Source organism: Dendrobates tinctorius, unplaced genomic scaffold, assembly GCF_039654945.1.
Source record: "Dendrobates tinctorius isolate UK_male_01 unplaced genomic scaffold, ASM3965494v1 ptg000036l, whole genome shotgun sequence".
Lineage (NCBI taxonomy): Eukaryota > Metazoa > Chordata > Amphibia > Anura > Dendrobatidae > Dendrobates > Dendrobates tinctorius.
Genome location: NW_027361704.1, coordinates 1107783 through 1128032, shown reverse-complemented (window position 1 = coordinate 1128032; position 20250 = coordinate 1107783). Strand labels below are relative to the sequence as shown.

Here is a 20250-nt window from a genome sequence, read left to right as displayed (position 1 = left end):
TATTACATGGAGGGAGATCAGGATGTACCAGGCAGACATAATTTGCTTGCAAGAAGTGAAGCTGGCCAAAAATAACCATCCTCCCTTTCAACATAAAAATTACTCTAATATGTTTGTCACTAAAATTGAACAAGAAAGCGGGAGTAATTACTATTATTAGCAATAAAATCCCATTTCAATTGATTGAGGAAGAGATAGACCCAGAAGGAAGATTCCATATATTAATCTGTAATCTTAATGGCAAACCTTTCACGATTGTTAATATTTATGCCCCGAATACACGACAATTTCCCTTTTTCAATAAATTAATCAAAAAAATTGAGAAGATTAAACGGGGCGAGTTGCTGCTGGTGGGGGATTTTAATATAGTGCCTAGTACTAGTATGGACTCATCATCCAAGGCTCGTTTGAAATGTCCATCCCTAGATAACTGGATTTCTGCCAATGAACTGTATGATGTTTTTCGGTGTCACAATACCTCTTCTAGAGAGTACTCTCATTACTCTATGGTTCACAAATCCTCTTCAAGAATAGACCTATTTCTTGCTAATATTTTTTCATTATCTAAATTTAAATCCATTGAAATTTTGAATAAATCGTTCTCAGACCATTCGCCAATCAGGGCAAAGTTTGCATTAGGCCCTCCGTCCAACAATACTTTCTTATGGAAGACCAATTTAACGATTCTTAGAACACAAAAGTATAGGGGCATCATAGAAGAGTCATTGAATAATTATTTTAAAGAAAATGCTACAGAAAATGTAGACCCATTTATATTGTGGAAAGCACACAAGGCGGTCATTAGGGGTTGTATTATACAGTTGTCCTCTCGGTTTAAGCGAGAAAAAAGGGACAAAATAAGGAATCTACAATCCCTAATTAACTCAAAGGAGGATCAGCAAAATAGGTTACCTATCCCATCGCATGATATTCACATGGAAATTCTAGAATTACGGCAACAACTAAAAACACAACTAATGTCCGACTATGATGCTGCCATACGAGCGTCTAAATTTAATTATTATGCATCTGCAATTAAGCCTACCAATTATATGATGAAAAAATTAAAAAGAGATAGACTTACCAGGAGAATAAATAGGATTAAAAGTTCGACAGGATGTCTCCATTCGCATCCACAGGACATTGCGAATGTCTTTGCTACATTTTTTTAAACATTGTACAACTTACAAAAAGATCCCACGATTCAGTCTCCAGATCAAAATGCAATCAACTCCTTTTTAGCGGGCCTAAATCTTCCTCAAATAGATAAATTAGATTTGGTACAATTAAATAAACCCATTTCCATAGAAGAAATCATTCACAAACTTAAATCGTTGAAGTCTCCTGGTCCCGACGGGTTTGCTAACGAATACTATCAAATATTTTCTAAAACTCTCTCTCCTCAGTTAAAAATTTTATTCGACCACGTAGCGAATCTAGGTTCATTTCCGGCAGACATGTTGGAGGCTACTATAATACTAATTCCTAAAGAGAAGGGAGAATCAGAGTGTGTAAAGGATTATAGGCCTATTTCTCTGATCAATGGAGACATAAAAATATACTCAAAGATCTTAGCGGAAAGACTTAAGCATATTTTGCCACACCTGATCACAGAGGATCAGGTGGGTTTTATTACTGGGAGGCAAGCATCTGACGGTACCAGACGCGTTCTTAATCTACTTCATTTGGCCCAATCCACTAATGTTCCCTCTCTCTTTTTAACATTAGATGCGGAGAAAGCATTCGATAGAATCAATTGGTTGTATCTCAAGAATGTCCTGTTTAAATTTGGCTTTGACGACAAATTTGTCTCTTCCACCCTTTCATTATATTCTAATCCCAATGCCAAATTTTATATAAACAATCATTTATCCAAATCCTTTAACATTACTAATGGTACTAGGCAGGGATGTCCCCTGTCTCCCCTTCTTTTTGCATTGGCTATAGAGCCATTAGCCGAAAAAATAAGAACAAATCCTTCAATATCGGGTTTCCATACTAAAAATCGTTCACACAAATTGAGCCTTTTCGCTGATGATTTATTTGTTTCAGTAACTAATCCTGTCAATTCTGTGGTAAATTTAATGGAAGATTTGGGGCATTTCTCAAATATTTCCTTTTTCAAGATAAATACGCAAAAATCTAAAGTTTTCCCTTTCAATTTATCAAAAAGTGATATCAAGCTGATTTTAGATCAGACTAAGTTCCAATTGGAAACAAAAAGTTTAAAATATCTTGGTATTGAAATCACCAAAACTTTGAGTCACATTGTCCCTGCTAACTTTGAAAATCTAGGGATTTTCTTCACTTTGATCTCATAGATCTTACACTTATGGGCAGAGTTCTAGTTGTAAAATCGATTATATTGCCCAAAATTCTCTATATATTCAGGTCTATTCCTTTGAAATTTAATGCGAAGCTCTTGCATAAAATACAGACTTTGGTGAAATTGTTTGTTTGGAAAAACAAGAAACCTAGGGTTTCTCATAACATATTGTATAGGGGTAAGAAGCATGGAGGTTTGGCGTTGCCAAACATTGAAGCTTACTATCAGGCGACTCTTGTTAAAAATAGTGTGCATTGGTTCACAAAAGGGGTTTCTCCTATGTGGTTAGATCTGGAGCTTGCAGGTAATAATTATAAGCCTCTGCAGGATACTTTCTTTAGTTTCCTTTTAGAGACTAAGAACAGAAATCATACGCACCCGATTCTGGATGCTATCTTAGGAATATGGTTGAAATTCTCTAAATTAAAAAGAAAAGAAAATAGAACTTCCTCCTTCAAAAATTTTCCTTTTAGATTGCTAGCTGATATATGCCAATTCTCTCTGCCCAGTGTCTGGTCTGATCAGAAAGTAACAAAAATAGGGGATATATGGGATGGTTCTCAGGTCATTTCATTTTCCGAGATAAAGGAAAAGTTTCATATACCCTCTGACGAGTTTATGTCTTATCAGATTTTAAAAGATAGTCTCCATAAATTATTACACAAAAAGTCTTTGAATCTAGATGTCGTAGTCTCTTTGCTTGGTAACATTAACTCTAGGACTAAATGGTCTCTTAGAAACATTTACTCTCGACTCAATGGAGACATTACTTTCTCCAAACATACCTATATGGAACGGTGGGAGGCGGCTTAAGAATGACTTTTAGTCTAGAGCAATGGGAATATGCTATAGATCACTCATATAGATCTACTGCATCCATGGCCTTGATGGAAACCTATTACAAGGTATTAGTCAGATGGTACTATACCCCAGCGAGATTAGCCCATATAAGTCAGGATGCTTCTTCTTTATGTTGGAGGGATTGCCATTTACCAGGGAACCTTTATCATATTTTTTGGACTTGTCCTAAGCTAAAATTGTTATGGTTAGAGGTTAAAGCTCATGTGGCAAAGCTATCACCAGTTAACATTATTGTTACGCCCCAGATGGTACTGTTATCAATGGACATGGAACAGGTGTATGCTTCAATAAAGTATGTGTTGTTACACTTGTTTATTACGGTTAAAAACATAATAGCTCTTTGGTGGAGGAAACCTGATGCACCACCTTTTTCCACCGTTGTTGACAATTTACGATTGCATAGCCAGATGGAGGAAAGAATTGCTCTCAATAACAATGGCTTGTCTAAATACCATCTCAAATGGGCTGTCTGGAATTCTATCTTTATGTAAACTTGTTCTCACTCTGGAAACAGTATTATTTTATGCATTAAGTCTGGACTGTGTATTATATCTATTTCTGTATCAATGTGGAGTTCTCTATTTTTTATTTCATTTCCTTTCCCTTACCCCTTGTTACCCCTTCTTTCCCTTACGAATTAAAAATTAATAAAATATTATTTGAAAAGAAAATTCAGTCTACAACATGGTCATGAAACCCCTGTCTCCAATGCCACTTCTGATGTGTGCACCACCAACACCTCTTCCAAGTTGCCCCGGCCCCTACAGCTCGTGTGACTACCATTACCGTTGCTGTGTGCTGGGAATGCCTCAACCACCCAGTTTACCAGAGTTGCTTGTTTAGTAGCCAATATTAGGTCAAGGTTTTCCTGTGGCATGATGTTTTGTAATTTGCCTTTATAGCGTGGATCCAGGATGCTGGCCAACCAGTAGTCATCATCGTTCATCATTTTGGCAATGCAGGGGTCCCTTTTTAGGATTTGCAAGGCATAATCTGACATGTGGGCCAATGTTCCCGGTGTCAATGATGCACTGTGAGTGCTGGGTGGAGGAGCACTTTCAGGCAAATCCACATCCCTCCAGTCACGCACAAACCCTGTACCAGACCTTGCCACGCCAACATTTTCTCTTGCCCCACGAGAAGCATCATCCTCCCCTAAATAATCATCCCCATCATCATCCTCCTCCTCTTCTTCCTCCACCTCGTCCACGACAGTTCCCTGAACAGACAATGGCTCACTGTCATCAAGGCTTCCCTCCTCCTCTTCCTCATCATCCTCGGCTGCAGATGCCTGCTCCTTGATGTGCGTCAAAGTTTGCATGAGCAGACGCATAAGTGGGATGCTCATGCTTATGATGGCGTCGTCTGCGCTTACCAGCCGTGTGCATTCCTCAAAACATTGAAGGACTTTACAGAGGTCTTTCAGCTTCGACCACTGCACACTTGTCAACTCCATGTCTGCCCTCAAAGTGCCTGCCCGTGTATCCTCCCACAAATGCATTATGGCCTGCCTCTGTTCGCACAGCCGCTCAACCATGTGCAGGGTGGAGTTCCACCTTGTTGCAACGTCGATAATTAGGCGGTGCTTGAGAAGGTGGAGCAATCGCTGCAGCTTCTGCATACGACTGGAGTGTACCGGCGACCGGCGGATGTGCGAGCACAGTCTTCGAACCTTATGGAGCAGGCCTGTTAACTCCGGATAATTAGTGAGGAAGCACTGCACCACCAGGTTCAAGGTGTGAGCCAAGCAAGGTATGTGTCTGTGTTTTGAAAGGGCTATGGCTGCCACAAAATTCCGGCCATTATCACTAACTACCTTGCCTGCCTCAAGATGTAGACTGCCCAGCCATGACTCAGTTTGTCGCTGAAAGTAGTTGGCCAGTACCTCCGCCGTGTGTCTGTCGCCCAAACACATCATCTGCAACACAGCCTGCTGACGCTTTCCACTAGCTGATCGATAGTGGGACACATCATGTGCACCACTGTCAGCTGCGGATGCAGTGCTCGTGCGACTGCGCTCTGTGGATGAGCTTTTGGAGGAGGAGGAGGGTCGAATGCCCACAGCCAACTGTTTCCTATACCATGGGCTAGGCAGCACTGTGCCATCACAGCTGTCCCCTGTGGACCCTGCATCCACCACATTAACCCAGTGTGCAGTGATGGACACGTAACGGCCCTGGCCATGCCTACTGGATCATGCATCAGTTGTGAGGTGCACCGTTCCACTCACTGATTGCTTGAGTGCATGGACAATGCGGTCTTTCACATGAAGGTGGAGGGCTGGGATGGCTTTGTGAGAAAAGAAGTGGTGACTGGGTAGGTCATAGCGTGGTACTGCGTAGGCCAAGAGTTCGCGGAAAGCTGCGCTTTCAACCAACCGATAGGGCATCATCTCTAATGAGATTAGTTTGGCAATGTGGGCGTTCAAACCCAGTGTACGCGGATGAGAGGATGATTACTTTCTTGTCCTACTCATAGTCTCTGGTAAGGTGAGCTGGACTTGAGAGCTGCATATGGTGGAACTAGCGGTGGACATGGCGGACTGAGAGAGGGTTGATGATGGTGATGGAGTTGGTGTTCTTTCTGATGGCCTAGATTCAGTCTTTCATTGCAATAACAATGTGATTCCCTGACTGATTTGCCCTTGCGACGACAACTCAACATTTGCTGCTGGTGGTGTGTTAACCGGTGGACTTACAGTGGGGCAAACAATGCAGCGTTGCTGACTACCTTCTTTGGGAGCAGTAGCACATGTGGTACGTGAGTTTTGGTAGTCCGTCCACGCTTACAAGTGCATGGTGGTTAAATGTCTAAGCATGCAACTAGTATTCAAATTTCTCAGATTTTTCCCTCGGTTAAAGGTCTTTGCGCACTTCTTACAGATAAACTTTGCCTGATCATTGGGATTTTGTTCAAAAAAGTGCCCCACTGCACTCTTCCTACTATGGAAGACATTTTGAGGCCTTGCACGCTGTGCTATTTTGACCGTCTGGCCAAGCTATCCTGCAACTCTTTTGTTTTTTGTAACCCGTTTTTGGACTGCTCCGGGCCTGCCAGATAACAGCTGTTGCGATGTCGATGCCCGCTGCGGATGCTCCTCCTCCTCTTCTGAGCTATTGGCAGCGGTACCCTCTACCCCCAATGGATGCCAATCTGGGTCAACAACTGGGTCATCCATCACCTCCTCTTCAATGTCATGTGCACCTTCCTCTGTGTCACCGTGTATGGTGGTATAGTATGCGGGAAGGGGCACCTGAGTTTCATCTGGGTCAGATTCTGGCTCAGTACACTGCAAGGACAATGTAGTACTCTGAGTGAATGTACCAGCAGAATCATCTATCAGTGGCTGTGCATCAGTACACTCCATGTCAGATTCATCTTTGCCTGGGTAATTCACGATTTGACTTGATAGCCCAGTCATGGTATGTGAAAACAGCTCCATGGAGTAATCTGTAGTGTGGCCTGCCGCATCCTTCAATTTTGGTTGGGGTGAAGGACACAAGGAAAGGTGTGGTTCATGAACATGAGCCTCCAATGATGACTCAGTACTTTTATTTTTTAAAACTTCAGAAGAGGAGGCGATAGAGCTGGAGGCTGATTCAGCAATGTAAACCAAAACTTGTTCTTGAAGCTCCGGCTTTAAAAGCGGTTTACCTACTCCCAGAAAAGGGAGCCTACGAGGCCTTGTGGAGCCAGACAATGACACAGGCTTAACACCTCCTGCATTAGGTGCTATTTTGCTTTTGCCACTACCAGCAGATCCACCACCAACACCAACACCATCATTACCAGCTGCCAACCCCCGCCCACTTAAACGGACTCTTCCACCACACTTCCTCATTTTTGGGGGAAATGTACCCAAAAAAACACCAACTATATGATTCTGTAAAACAAGGTACAAGGTGTATATAGTAGTGGGGAGAATTGGAATCTCTGTAGACTTCAGGACACAGTTGGATTCTGTCAGGCCCTGTTTATTTTACACCGCAATGTGACAGGCAGATTCTGGATGGTGTAATAAAGGTGGATAGAGGACTGTGGAGAATTGGAATCTCTCTACACTTCAGGACACAGTTGGATTCTGTCAGGCCCTGTGTCAATAACACCGCAATGTGACTGACAGAAATTGCCTAGTGTATGACAAGCTACAAGGTGTATATAGAATTGGGCTGAATTGGAATCTCCCTAGAGTGTAGGTCTGTAAGAAGGGACAAACTCCTCTGCTTTTCCTTACAGAATCACACACTTAGATAGCTTCAATTTGGCTGCGATAACAGCCGTTACACGGTACTGAGAGAGGAGCGAGCACGTACACCGCTGTACGGTGTATGTAAAATTGTCAAGCTCCGTGTTTTTGTATACGGACTGACACATGCTGTCTCTCTCTAGTTTTGAATGTAATCAAACAGCAAATATACTAAACTGTTTGAAAAACGGACAAAACTATAAGGTGTAGGTCTGTAAGAATGGACAAACTCCTCGACTTTTCCTTACAGAGTCACACACGTAGATAGCTTCAATTTGGCCGTGATAACAGCCGTTACACGGTATTGAGAGAGAAGCGTGCACGTACACCGCTGTACGGTGTATATAAAATTGTTAAGCTCCGTGTTTTTGTATACAGACTGACACACGCTGTCTCTCTCTAGTTTTGAATGTAATCAAACAGCAAATATACTAAACTGTTTGAAAAATGGACAAAACTATAAGGTGTAGGTCTGTAAGAACAGACAAACTCCTTGACTTTTCCTTACAGAGTCACACACGTAGATAGCTTCAATTTGGCTGTGATAACAGCCGTTACACGGTACTGAGAGAGGAGCGTGCACGTACACCGCTGTACGGTAGATGTAAAATTGTCAAGCTCCGTGTTTTTGTATACGGACTGACACACGCTGTCTCTCTGTAGTTTTGAATGTAATCAAACAGCAAATATACTAAACTGTTTGAAAAATGGACAAAACTATAAGGTGTAGGTCTGTAAGAACAGACAAACTCCTCGACTTTTCCTTACAGAGTGACACACGTAGATAGCTTCAATTTGGCCGTGATAACTGCTGTTAGACGGTACTGTGTGAGGAGCATACACCGCTGTACGGTGTGTGAAAAGATGAACGCTCACTACCTCACCAGGACAAAACAATACAATTTGGATTGCTTTTAAAAAAGCAGTTTGAACACCAGTGTGCACACAGCAATGCAGCTAGCCTTAAAAGGCAGGCTAATCACCACCAGCGCTGCTGCACAAAAGCAAAAATCTTCACCTTTCACTGCACAGTAACTACAGTGAAAAGTGCTAGCAGCAGAAGCAGTTTTTTTTTCTTTTTGCCTTCTTAACGCTCTCACTACAGAATCAGCAGCTGCAGCAGCTCTCCCTATTCTGAGATCAGCATGAGTAACATGGCGGTCACTGTCCCCGCCCTTTTATACCCCCTGTGATGCCACACAAAGCAAGCCAATCACTTGCATGCCCTTCTCCAGGATGGTGGTGACCACTGCCTATGTCATCACGTTGCCCACAGTGTCCGTTCTTCCTGATTGGCTGAAAAAGGGCGCTAAAGTATCTTTTGTAATGCGACTTTGGTGCTCGTGGCCGACCTCATGCTAAGGTCGGGTTTCGTTTCATGAAACCCGACTTTGGCGAAAGTCGGCGACTTTTGAATTTTTTCGACCTGTTTCGCTCAACCCTATTGAGCACCTGGAGGGGTGCAGTTTTTAGAATGGTGTCACTTTTTGGTATTTTCTATCATATAGACCCCTCAAAGTGGCTTTAAATGTAATGTGGTCTGTAAAAATAAAATGGTTTTGCAAAAATGAGAAATCGCTGGTCAATTTTTAACTCTTATAACTTCATAACAAAAATAATATTTTGGTTCCAAAATTGTGCTGATGTAAAGTAAACATATGTGAAATGTTACTTTTTAAGTTTTTTGTGTGCCATATCTCTGTGATTTAAGGGCATAAAAATTCAAAGTTGGAAAATTGCAAAATTTTCAAAATTTTCACCAAATTTCCATTTTTTTCACTAATAAACGCAAGTTATTTGAATGAAATTTTACCACTAACGTGAAGTACAATATGTCACGAGAAAACAGTGTCAGAATCACCGGGATCCATAGAAGCATTTCAGAGTTATGACCTCATAAAGGGACAGTGGTCAGAATTGTAAAAATTGGCCCGGTCATGAACGTGCAAACCATCCTTGGGGTTTAAGGGGTTAAATGAGGTATTGTTTAATATTTATGTCAAAATAGATAAGCTCGCAACCAACACCAAGAGTCCTCATACTTGCATGTAAAAAAAACACACCGAAAAAATCTACAGAAAACACCTTGTGGTATCCAAAATATTACAATGGGACTAAACAGGCAATGTATGCAACTTTATGCAATTTCATATATCCAGGTGCACATACTAAATGTTTATAATTTGCATTTTATTGCGATTAAAGGCTTCTGGTAGGGATCTTTTATTGTGCATGCTTTTTTATTAGTCTGGAAAAGGTATATTTCTATTTGTATACTTTCTTAAAAATCTTCTATTACTAGGTCATGGCCACTGCATGTAAACACGTTTTTTTTTTCTACACATATAGGAATGTCCGAGTGGAGTAGTTAATGAAGATACATTTAAGCAAATATATTCACAATTTTTTCCTCATGGAGGTGAGTATTTTAAATGGAATTCATTACAGATTTAATTTAGCATGCATAAAATTAGTAAAGAGCAGAAATTTTAAAAATCTAACTAATAAAAATGTGCATGAAATTGTGGATTAAAGGTAATTGTGTATGTATGAGAGAGCACCAGGGCCGTAGTCGTGGCTGAGACTAATGGCTCATGCACACTCTGGTCTCCCATCACATACAAAGAACGTTCTTTAGTCAGTGTACTTGCCTCTCTGCTCACTGCACTTTCAGGGTCTCCTCTGAGCTGCTGCAGACCTCTTCCATTTGATTGTGCACAAACAGAGACACAGTCCAGCTGCAACTTAAAATGTAGGACTTTTACTTTTTCCGTTTCACAGCACATCCTGGTCAGAAACAACATCAGCATAGGGTTCCATACAGTTCACCTTCTTCACTTTCCCTGCACTCTTTCCTATGCCCTTCAGTACTTGCCCGGGTCGTACCATTTTATCTGGTATTGCAGCATCCTCCCTGTTCAGACTATCTACGCTTAGGAGTTCCCTTATCTATTTCTGAGGCGCCCCTGAGGGTTCAGTCGCCACAGAGGTACTGCACCTCACCCAGAGATGTGGTATCCCACTTCCCAGGTAAGGGAGAGACACCCAACCACACTCAGAACACCTGACAAGTACTCTGACACTTACATCACACTTACACTATGGTCAGACTTGCCCTGTTTGGATAGGAATGGGTGCTGGGAGGTGGGTGGAGTTTGTAGGCTGAGCCGAGCAGAAGGGAAAGTGAGGGAGATTCTCCTTAGGGGGAGGAAGTGAACGGACGTGTGGTCCAGCAGTTCCTATGCTGGAAGAGCTGCTGGGGGAAGATAAGGATGGAAGGAAGGTGCCCTGGAAGAGTGAAGGGATTCTAGAGGCACAGAATAGGCAGAGGCCACCCGTGGGTCTCGTTCCATGCTGATAGCCATCAGGTGGAGGAATCAGGTCGCAGAAGGGACTCGGCCCCTTAGCCTAGTGGAGTGGAACTAGGGACTTAACTAGCAAAGCCGACAGCTGTGTTCGCTTTAGGGGCCACAGCCACTATCCACAGTTATCTCGCCGGAAAGGCAATAAAGAATAGGATCAAGGAAACGAATTGTGCACGTTATCCGACAGGATCCGCAGCTGCTAGCCTGGGACACTGACTGTGAGGTGTTGCATAGGAGAAGGCGGGAAAAGCAACACCGTGAGATGGCCAGGAAAGGTACATATGTAGGGTAGTGCTGGAAAGGTGTACTCTATCTGTCTGGGAAGTTTGCTGGACTCCTGGCCTGAAGGACGCAGCACCAAGTGGGCATCTGCATGCAACTGAACTGTGAGTAAACTATCGGAACTGCACTCAGCTGTGTCATTGCCTTCTTCCTGCGCCAACCCACTCAGCACTGCTACATCTCTGTGCCTATCACTACACCATCTACCTCAACTTCTACTATTACTGCCCTGGGACTACAGCTCTACCTGTGCGGAGCTATTACATCTCTGCTGCCTTATACCATCTGTCCCAGAGGATCTGCAATGCAGCGTCGGCTTAACACCTTCATTGCTGGTGGCATCACGTATCATCCACCTACAAACTTTATTCAGCCACGTTTCACCCCTTTTGCATGGACGCCCAGGGCCACGGACCAGGTCACCGCCACTGTGACACCTCCCTCTGATACACCGGCCCAGTACCGAGTAACCCCACTGCCCTGGCGGGCGATCCATTTCTGCACCGACATGAGGGCATCTGCCCATGCAGCGAACTGTCACATTGTAGAGCGACCTGCGTTCCTGTACTGTTGTGACCTCTGCTTTAGCTTCTGCTCCAACACTGTCATCACCACAGCTGCTTTGGCTGCACTTCTGGCCCGCTGGGCCCTGGACAGCTGGGCTTCACACATAAACATTGTGGAGCTGGCCACCCTATATGGACTCCACGGCCCTACTACTCAAAAAAGGGAAAACCCTACATCTTATACACAGTTGGCTCCTTCTAAATAACTATAATACACTTCGTACCCCATCTTGTGGGCCGACTAGGGTACCATGCTTTCCCTATTTAACACATATATACATTATACGGCATATCTTAATTACAACAGACAAATATAAGTATGTATATATCTTACAAGGCAATATCTACACCCCTTACATATGGTTGTAAAGAAAATTAGAATACATAAAACAAAAAGAAGCTAAACATACATAGAACTAAGCAGCATAATGCTCTTGTTTTTCAAGTTTATATCATATACTAAAATTTACAGGTATACACTGTGAAATGCAAAATGCAAAACTAACTGTGAAATGCAAGAGGCTTGGTATATGCTCAACCATGGCCTTTTTAATTGTTTACTTAAAATAAACCGCGGTTATCCAATTTTCAGATAATATTGATACAAAAAAAAGATTCAAATGTGCAACTGAAAGAATTTGCTCACATCTTCTTTCCCTTGAAAATCCTGGATATGGGATCGGCTATCCTTCCTTTCTTTATCTACAAGTTATGTGATCTTTGCAGACAGTCTGTGGTCTTAGTGGTCACATGCCAAACTGGTGACATCATTGGTCAGCAATGGCATCATCCACATGTTGATCGATTTTAACCAAAGACCAGCAGAATAAGAGTACAGTCATGGCCAAAAGTTTTGAGAATGACACAAATATTATATTTTCACATGATCTGCTGCCCTCTGGTTTTTATGTGTGTTCGTCAGATGTTTTTATCACATACAGAAATATAATTGCAATCATATTATGAGTAACAAAAGGTTATATTGGCAGTTAGAATGAGTTAATGCAGCAAGTCAATATTTGCAGTGTTGACCCTTCTTCTTCAGGACCTCAGCAATTCTCCCTGGCATGCTCTCAATCAACTTCTGGATCAAATCCTGACTGATAGCAGTCCATTCTTGCAAAATCAATGCTTTTATTTTGTCTGAATTTGAAGGTTTTTGTTTGTCCACCCGTCTCTTGATGATTGACCACAAGTTCTCAATGGGATCAAGATCTGGGGAGTTTCCAGGCCATGGTCCAAAAATCTCTATGTTTTGTTCCCTGAGCCTTATCACCTTTGCTTTATGGCAAGGTGCTCCATCATTTTGAAAAAGGCATTGTTGATCGCCAAACTGCTCTTGGACGGTTGGGAGAAGTTGCTCTTGGAGGACATTCTGGTACCATTCTTTATTCATGGCTGTCCTTTTAGGCAAGACTGAGAGAGAGCCCATTCCCTTGGCTGAGAAGCCAACCCACACATGAATGGTTTCAGGATGCTTGACAGTTGGCATGAGACAAGACTGGTGGTAGCGCTCACCTGGTCTTCTCCGAATAAGCCTTTTTCCAGATGTCCCAAACAATCGAAAAGGGGATTCATCAGAGAAAATGACTTTACTCCAGTCCTCAGCAGTCAACTCCCTGTACCTCTTGCAGAATATCAGTCTGTCCATGATGTTTTTTCTGGAGAGAAGTGGCTTCTTTGCTGCCCTCCTTGAGACCAGGCCTTGCTCCAAGAGTCTCCGCCTCACAGTGCGTGCAGATGCACTCACACCTGCCTGCTGCCATTCCTGAGCAAGCTCTGCACTGCTGGTAGCCCGATCCCGCAGCTGAAACACTTTTAAGAGATGGTCCTGGCACTTGCTGGTCTTTCTTGGGCGCCCTGGAGCCTTTTTGGCAACAAGGGAACCTCTCTCCTTGAAGTTGTTGATGATGCGATAGATTGTTGACTGAGGTGCAATCTTTCTAGCTGCGATACTCTTCCCTGTTAGGCCATTTTTGTGCAGTGCAATGATGACTGCACATGTTTCTTTAGCGATAACCATGGTTAACAGAAGAGAAACAATGATGCCAAGGACCAGCCTCCTTTTAAAGTGTCCAGTGGTGTCTGATCTGTTTTTGTCTCTCTCTGCTTGTTGTGCAGGTTCAGCTTGCTCCTCTGGGGGCTGTGCAAGACCACCGCTCCATATGTTACAGCCTGTGTCAGTTTGTTCAGTCCCCTGTTATATTGGTCTCTTTTGCTGTGCTTCTAGTTCATACCAGAGTGCTGATATAGTGGAGGCGAAGTCGTGTGACTTCAGTGTTTTTTTGTACATCAGACGTGTTGTATTTTTCAGGGTTTTTGCATCACGCAGACAGTGTCTTTCCTTTCCTATCCTATCAAGTTAGATTGGGCCCCATCATTTGCTCAATCTATTTTTCTGCCTGCGTTTGTGTTTCATCTTGTGTCACCGACAATATATGTTTGGGGGCTATCTATTCCTTTTGGGGTCTGCTCCGGGGCAGTTTAGATTTCACCTTTCTTGCTTTAGACTTAGTTAGCTCTCCGGCTGTGCCGAGGTGTCTAGGGCATTGTAGGTACGCTCCACGGCTACTGCTAGTTGTGTGGATAGTATCAGGGGTCTGCAATCCGCTTAGTTACCAACCTCTCTGGTGGTTTAGCCTGTTCCTGCCATCCTCCTCAGTGACCCATTCTTAACAGAATCACCAGCCTTACTGTAGACTCTAGGGTATGCCAAAGAAGGAAAGAATTGTAAAAAAACAAAAAAAAAGAATTTTTTTTGTAAATTTTTTCCTCTTTTTCTTTGGGGCAGTGGGAGGATTTTTTGTCTAAATGGAGAATAAGCAATTGTCCGATCGTGTTGAGCAGCTCGCTGCTGAAGTGCGGGGAATTTCTTCCTAATTCATCAGGGAGCTCTGTGCAGCAGGTTAAAATTGTCATCTCCCTGCTGCACGGTGATCCCCAGGATTGGGCTTTTTCTTTGACACTCGGAGATCCTATTCTGGCTAATGTGGATGCATTTTTTCAAGCCCTGGGGTTGTTGTATGATGAACCTAATGCTATGAGAAAACCTTATTGGCATTGAACCAGGGTCAGGATTTTGCACAGTTATATTGTAAGAAATTGTCAGTGGGCGGTCCTTACTAAATGGAATGATGATGCCCTAGCAGCTCTCTTTCGGAAGGGTCTGGCAGAAACTGTAAAGGATGTTATGGTGGGATTTCCTGTCCCCACTGGTCTTGACGACTCTATGTCATTGGCCATTCAAATTGATCGGCGTTTACATGAATGTAAAACTACATGAGAGGCGGTGCCGCCTTTCGAACGAACTTCTGAACCCATGCAATGCGATAGGGTTTTGTCTAGGGCACAACGTCAGGAGTTTAGAAGGCATAAGTTGTGGGGTTTTTTGTGGGGACACCTCTCATACTCTTTCTGTCTGCCCTAAACGAGAAAAGCATTTTGCTCACACATTTGCGGTGGGCAGTTTACAGCCTAAGTTCCTTTTGGCGACTACCTTGATCTGCTCCTTGTCTGCACTTTCCGCTAAGGCTTTTGTTGATTCAGGAGCAGCTTTGAATCTGATTTATTTTGACTTTGCCAAGCGTTGTGGTTTTTCCATGATACCCCTGCAGACTACTATCCCTTTGAGGAGTATTGATGCTACTCCTTTGGTGGAGAATAAACCCCAGTTTTGGACCCAGGTGAATTATCACCTGGTCGCCCCGGACCACCAAGAGAATTATAAATTTTTGGTGTTGCACAATTTGCATGATACTATTATTCTGGGTTTTCCTTCGTTGCAAACACATAATCCTGTTTTGGATTGGAAATCTGTGTCTGTGGTGAGTTGGGGTTGTCAATGTGTTCTTAGTGACACTCCTGTTTTCTCCACCTCTCCCCAGTCTCATTATAATCCTGACCATTTGGCTGATTATTCTAATGTATTTAGTGAGAGTAAGTCTGCATCTTTGCCTCTTCATAGGAGTTATAACTGTGCAATTGAGTTAATGCCCTGGTGTAAATTTCCCAAGGGTCGGCTTTTCCACTTATCGGTACCTGAACATGATGCTATGTGATCTTATATCAAGGAGTCATTGGTGAAGGGTCATATCAGACCATCCTCTTCACCTTTAGGTGCTGTTTTTTTTGTGGCAAAGAAAGATGGCTCATTAATGCCATGTATTGACTATCGTTCCCTTAAAAAATCACTGTTAAATATCTGTACTCGTTACCCCTGATTTCTGATTTATTTTCCAGAGTTAAAAGTGCCTGTTGGTTTACCAAGCTTGACCTCAGGGGGGCGTATAATCTTATTCGCATCAAGCACGGGGATGAATGGAAGACAGCATTTAATACTCCGGAGGGACATTTTGAGTACATGATGATGCCTTTTAGGCTCACTAATGCCCCTTCCGTCTTCCAATCTTTTATGAACGATATTTTCCGGGACTTTGTGAATAAGTTTTTGATCATTTATCTTGATGATATTTTGATCTTTTCCAGTGATTGGGATTCTCATGTGGAACATGCCCGGACTGTGTTCCAGATTTTGAGGGAAAATACTCTGTATGTTAAGGGATCGAAGTGTCTCTTTGGTGTACAGAGGATTTCATTTTTGGGATTCATTTTGTCCCCGTCTGCTATTGAAATCGACCCGGCCAAGGTACAGGCCATTTATGATTGGGTTCAGCCCACTTCTTTGAAGGCTCTCCAGAAGTTTTTGGGTTTTGCTAATTTCTACCGTAAATTTATAAGTAATTTCTCTGGTATTGTTAAACCACTGACTGTTTTGACCAAAATGGGCCCCGATGTGGTGAATTGGTCTCCAGAGGCAGTCTCGGCATTTCAGGAGCTTAAGCGGAGATTCACTTCTGCTCCGGTTCTACAGCAACCTGATGTCTCACTCCCATTTCAGATGAAGATAGATGCTTCTGCGATAGGTGCAGGAGCTGTTTTGTCCCAAAGAGATCCGGTAACTTCTAAGATGAATCCCTGTGCCTTCTTTTGTCGAAAATTTTCCCCATCTGAACGCAACTATGACGTGGGGAATCGGGAATTCTTGGCCATGAAATGGGCATCTGAAGAGTGGAGACATTGGTTGGAGGGAGCTAGACATCAAGTTGTGGTCCTCACTGACCACAAGAATTTGATTTATCTTGAATCAGCCAAATGCTTGAATCCTAGACAGGCCAGGTGGGCCTTGTTTTTCACGCTTTTTAATTTTGTCGTCTCCTTTCTTACGGACACTAAGAATGTTAAGGCGGCGCCTTTTCAGGAGTTTCTTTGCGGATTTTCTTGATGTGACCGAGCCTACTACCATTCTAAATGAGGGTGTAGTTCTTTCAGCCATCTCTACTGATTTGTGACGTGCCCTGGAGGAATTTCAGGAGGATTAACCTGAACGATGCCCTATGGAAAATTGTATGTCCCTGACCAGTGGAGGAAAAGAGTAATGTCTGAAATTCATTGCTCCGCGTTGGCTGGTCATCCAGGTATCTTTGGTACTAGAGATTTGGTGAGTCGGTCTTTTTGGTGGCCTGCCTTATCTCATGATGTCAGGAATTTTGTGCTGTCCTGTGGGACTTGTTCTTGGTCCAAGCCCTGTTCTCATGCTAGTGGTTTGTTGATGCCCCTGCCAGTGCCCAGGAGGCCGTGGACCCATATCTCAATGGATTTTATCTCTGATCTCCCTGTCTCTCAGAGAATGACTGTTATTTGGGTGATCTGTGATAGATTTTCTAAGATGGTCCATCTTGTACCATTCCCAATGTTGCCATCTTCTTCTGAGTTGGTGCACATGTTTTTACAACAAGTGGTTCATCTGCATGGGATTCCTGAGAACATTGCGTCGGATAGAGTAGTCCAGTTTGTTTCCAGATTTTGGAGAGCTTTTTGTTCCAAGCTGGGAATTCAGTTATCTTTTCCTCTGCATTTCTTCCTCAGACCAATGGGCAGACTGAGAGAACAAACCAGACTTTGGAGTCCTATTTGAGATGTTTCATATCTGCTGACCAGAATGATTGGGTCTCATTTTTGCCATTGGCCGAATTCGCGCTAAACAATAGGCCTAGTTCTGCCACTTTGATGTCTCCTTTCTTTTGTAACTTTGGGTTTCATCCTCGATTTTCTTCGGGGCAGGTGGAAGCTTCTGCCTGCCAAGGTGTGGATTCTGTGGTAGAGAGAATGCAGCTGATTTGGGACCAAGTAGTGGATAAGTTGTCCCATTCTCAGGAAAAGGCCCAACGGTTTTCCAACCGGCATAGGACCATGGGTCCCCGGCTTAAAGTGGGTGATATGGTTTGGTTGTCCTCAAAAAATATTCCCATGAAGGTTGCATCTCCAAAATTCAAGCCAAGGTTTATTGGATCTTATAAGATTTTGGAAATCCTTAACCCCGTTTCTTTCCATTTGGCTCTTCCAGTTACGTTTAAGACTCATAACGTTTTTCATAAATCTTTGTTGAAAAGGTTTGTGGAGCCAATAGTTCCCATAACGGCGCCCCCTGACCCTGTACTGGTTAAGGGTAATTTGGAGTATGAGGTAGAGAAGATATTGGATTCTTGTCTTCTCGTCTGGCTAGACTGAGACTTCAGTACTTGGTCAAGTGGAAGGGTTATGGCCGGGAGGATAATACTTGGGTCTCTGCTGCTGACATTCATGCCAAGAGATTGATTCTTGACTTTCACCGGGCCCATCCTGATCGGCCTGGTGGTGTGGATGAGGATTCAGTGAGGGTACTGTTGTGAATTCCCTGGCTGAGACTTCTGAGCCGAAGCTCCCCCTGCTCCCTCCGGTAGTTACTGGAGGTAGTGGAGCTTGCCAGATTGACAGAGGTCTGCCACCTGATGATGATGATGACGATTGGAGTTATGGGGTTACTGATTGGAGTGTTTAAGTCTGCAGACTTCCTTCAATCCCTGCTGGTGATTGCTTTCCTGTGCATTCTGAGGTCTGATGTCTCCTGCCCTGATCCTGCATTGTTCAGCTCAGTGCTCATTTGCTAATCCTTTGCATCTTCTCTGTTTTTGTCTCTCTCTGCTTGTTGTGCAGGTTCAGCTTGCTTGTCTGTGGGCTGTGCTGGACCACCGCTCCAAATGTTCCAGCCTGTGTCAGTTTGTTCAGTCCCCTGTTATATTGGTCTCTTTTGCTTTGCTTCTAGTTCATACCAGAGTGCTGATATAGAGGGAGCGAAGTCGTGTGACTTCTGTGTTTTTTTTTACATCAGACATGTTGGATTTTTCAGGGTTTTTGTGTGATTGTAGACAGTGTCTTTCCTTTCCTATCCTATCTAGTCAGTTTGGGCCCCATCATTTGCTCTGTCTATTTTTTTACCTGCGTTTGTGTTTCATCTTGTCTCACCGACAATATATGTTTGGGGGCTATCTATTCCTTTTGGGGTCTGCTCTGGGGCAGTTTAGATTTCTCCTTTCTTGCTTTAGGCTTAGTTAGCTCTATGGCTGTGCTGAGGCGTCTAGGGCATCGTAGGTACGCTCCACGGGTACTGCTAGTTGTGTGGAAAGGATCAGGGGTCTGCAATCCGCTTAGTTACCAACCTCTCTGGTGGCTTAGTCTGTTCCTGCCATCCTCCTCGGTGACCCACTCATAACAGATAGCAGAATAAATTTTTGAACCCCTCTCCATAAATCTTTGAAATTTCTTGGAGAACAGAAGTCCCAGAAAACTGGAGAAGAGCAAATGTTGGTTCCTATCTTCAAAAAGGGGAAGAAGGTGGACCCAGCAACTATAGGCCAGTGAGTCTGACTTCTATACCAGGAAGGATCTTTGAACAAATTATTAAACAACATGTATGTAAGTACCTGGATAAGAATGAAGTGATTAAACAGAGTCAGCATGGGTTTGTAACTAATAAGTCATGTCAGAGTAACTTAATTTCCTTCTATGATGGAATCACTGATTGTGTGGATCAGGGAAATGCTGTAGATATAGTATATCTTGACTTCAGCAAAGCATTTGACAAAGTATCTCACACAATCCTTATTGAAAAAATGGCTAAGTATGGAATGGACAAGGCAACTGTTAGGTGGATTCATAAATGGCTTAGTGATTGGACCCAAAGAGTGGTCATAAATGGATGCACATCCAGTTGGAAGAATGTCTCAAGTGGGGTACCACAGGGCTCTGTCCTGGGCCCTGTATTGTTCAACATCTTTATCAACGATTTAGATGAAGTAATTGATGGTAAACTGATTAAATTTGCTGATGACACAAAGCTAGGAGGGATAGCTAATACTAGAGAAGAGAGAGAGAGTATTCAAAAAGATATAAATAAACTGGAGCAGTGGGCAGCAACTAACAGAATGGTTTTTAACAGGAAAAATGCAAAGCACTACATCTGGGTAATAAAAATGAAAAAGCATATACAGAATGGGAGGAAAAGGGCTAAGTAACAGCACATGTGAAAAAGACTTGGGTGTACTAATAGATCACAGACTGAATATGAGTCAACAGTGTGATGCAGCAGCAAAAAAGGCAAATGTTCTAGGATGTATTAACAGAATACAGTCTAGATCACGTGAAGTCATTTTTGCCCTCTACTCCTCTTTGGTCACACCTCATCTGGAATATTGAGTGACCAGAATGGTGACCGGTCTGCAAACCCTG

At 43.1% G+C, this 20250-nt stretch overlaps 1 protein-coding gene across 3 annotated transcripts in view; it reads left to right on the top strand.

The window, feature by feature from the left end:
- LOC141087864 (A-type potassium channel modulatory protein KCNIP1-like) overlaps window positions 1–20250 on the top strand; it is a 1937055-nt gene that overhangs the window by 861353 nt on the left and 1055452 nt on the right. For all 3 annotated transcript variants that reach the window (XM_073573691.1, XM_073573690.1, XM_073573689.1), the window contains one exon: window positions 9783–9852. In XM_073573691.1, coding sequence (XP_073429792.1) covers window positions 9783–9852 — 70 coding nt within the window. The remainder of the gene's footprint in view (window positions 1–9782; window positions 9853–20250) is intronic.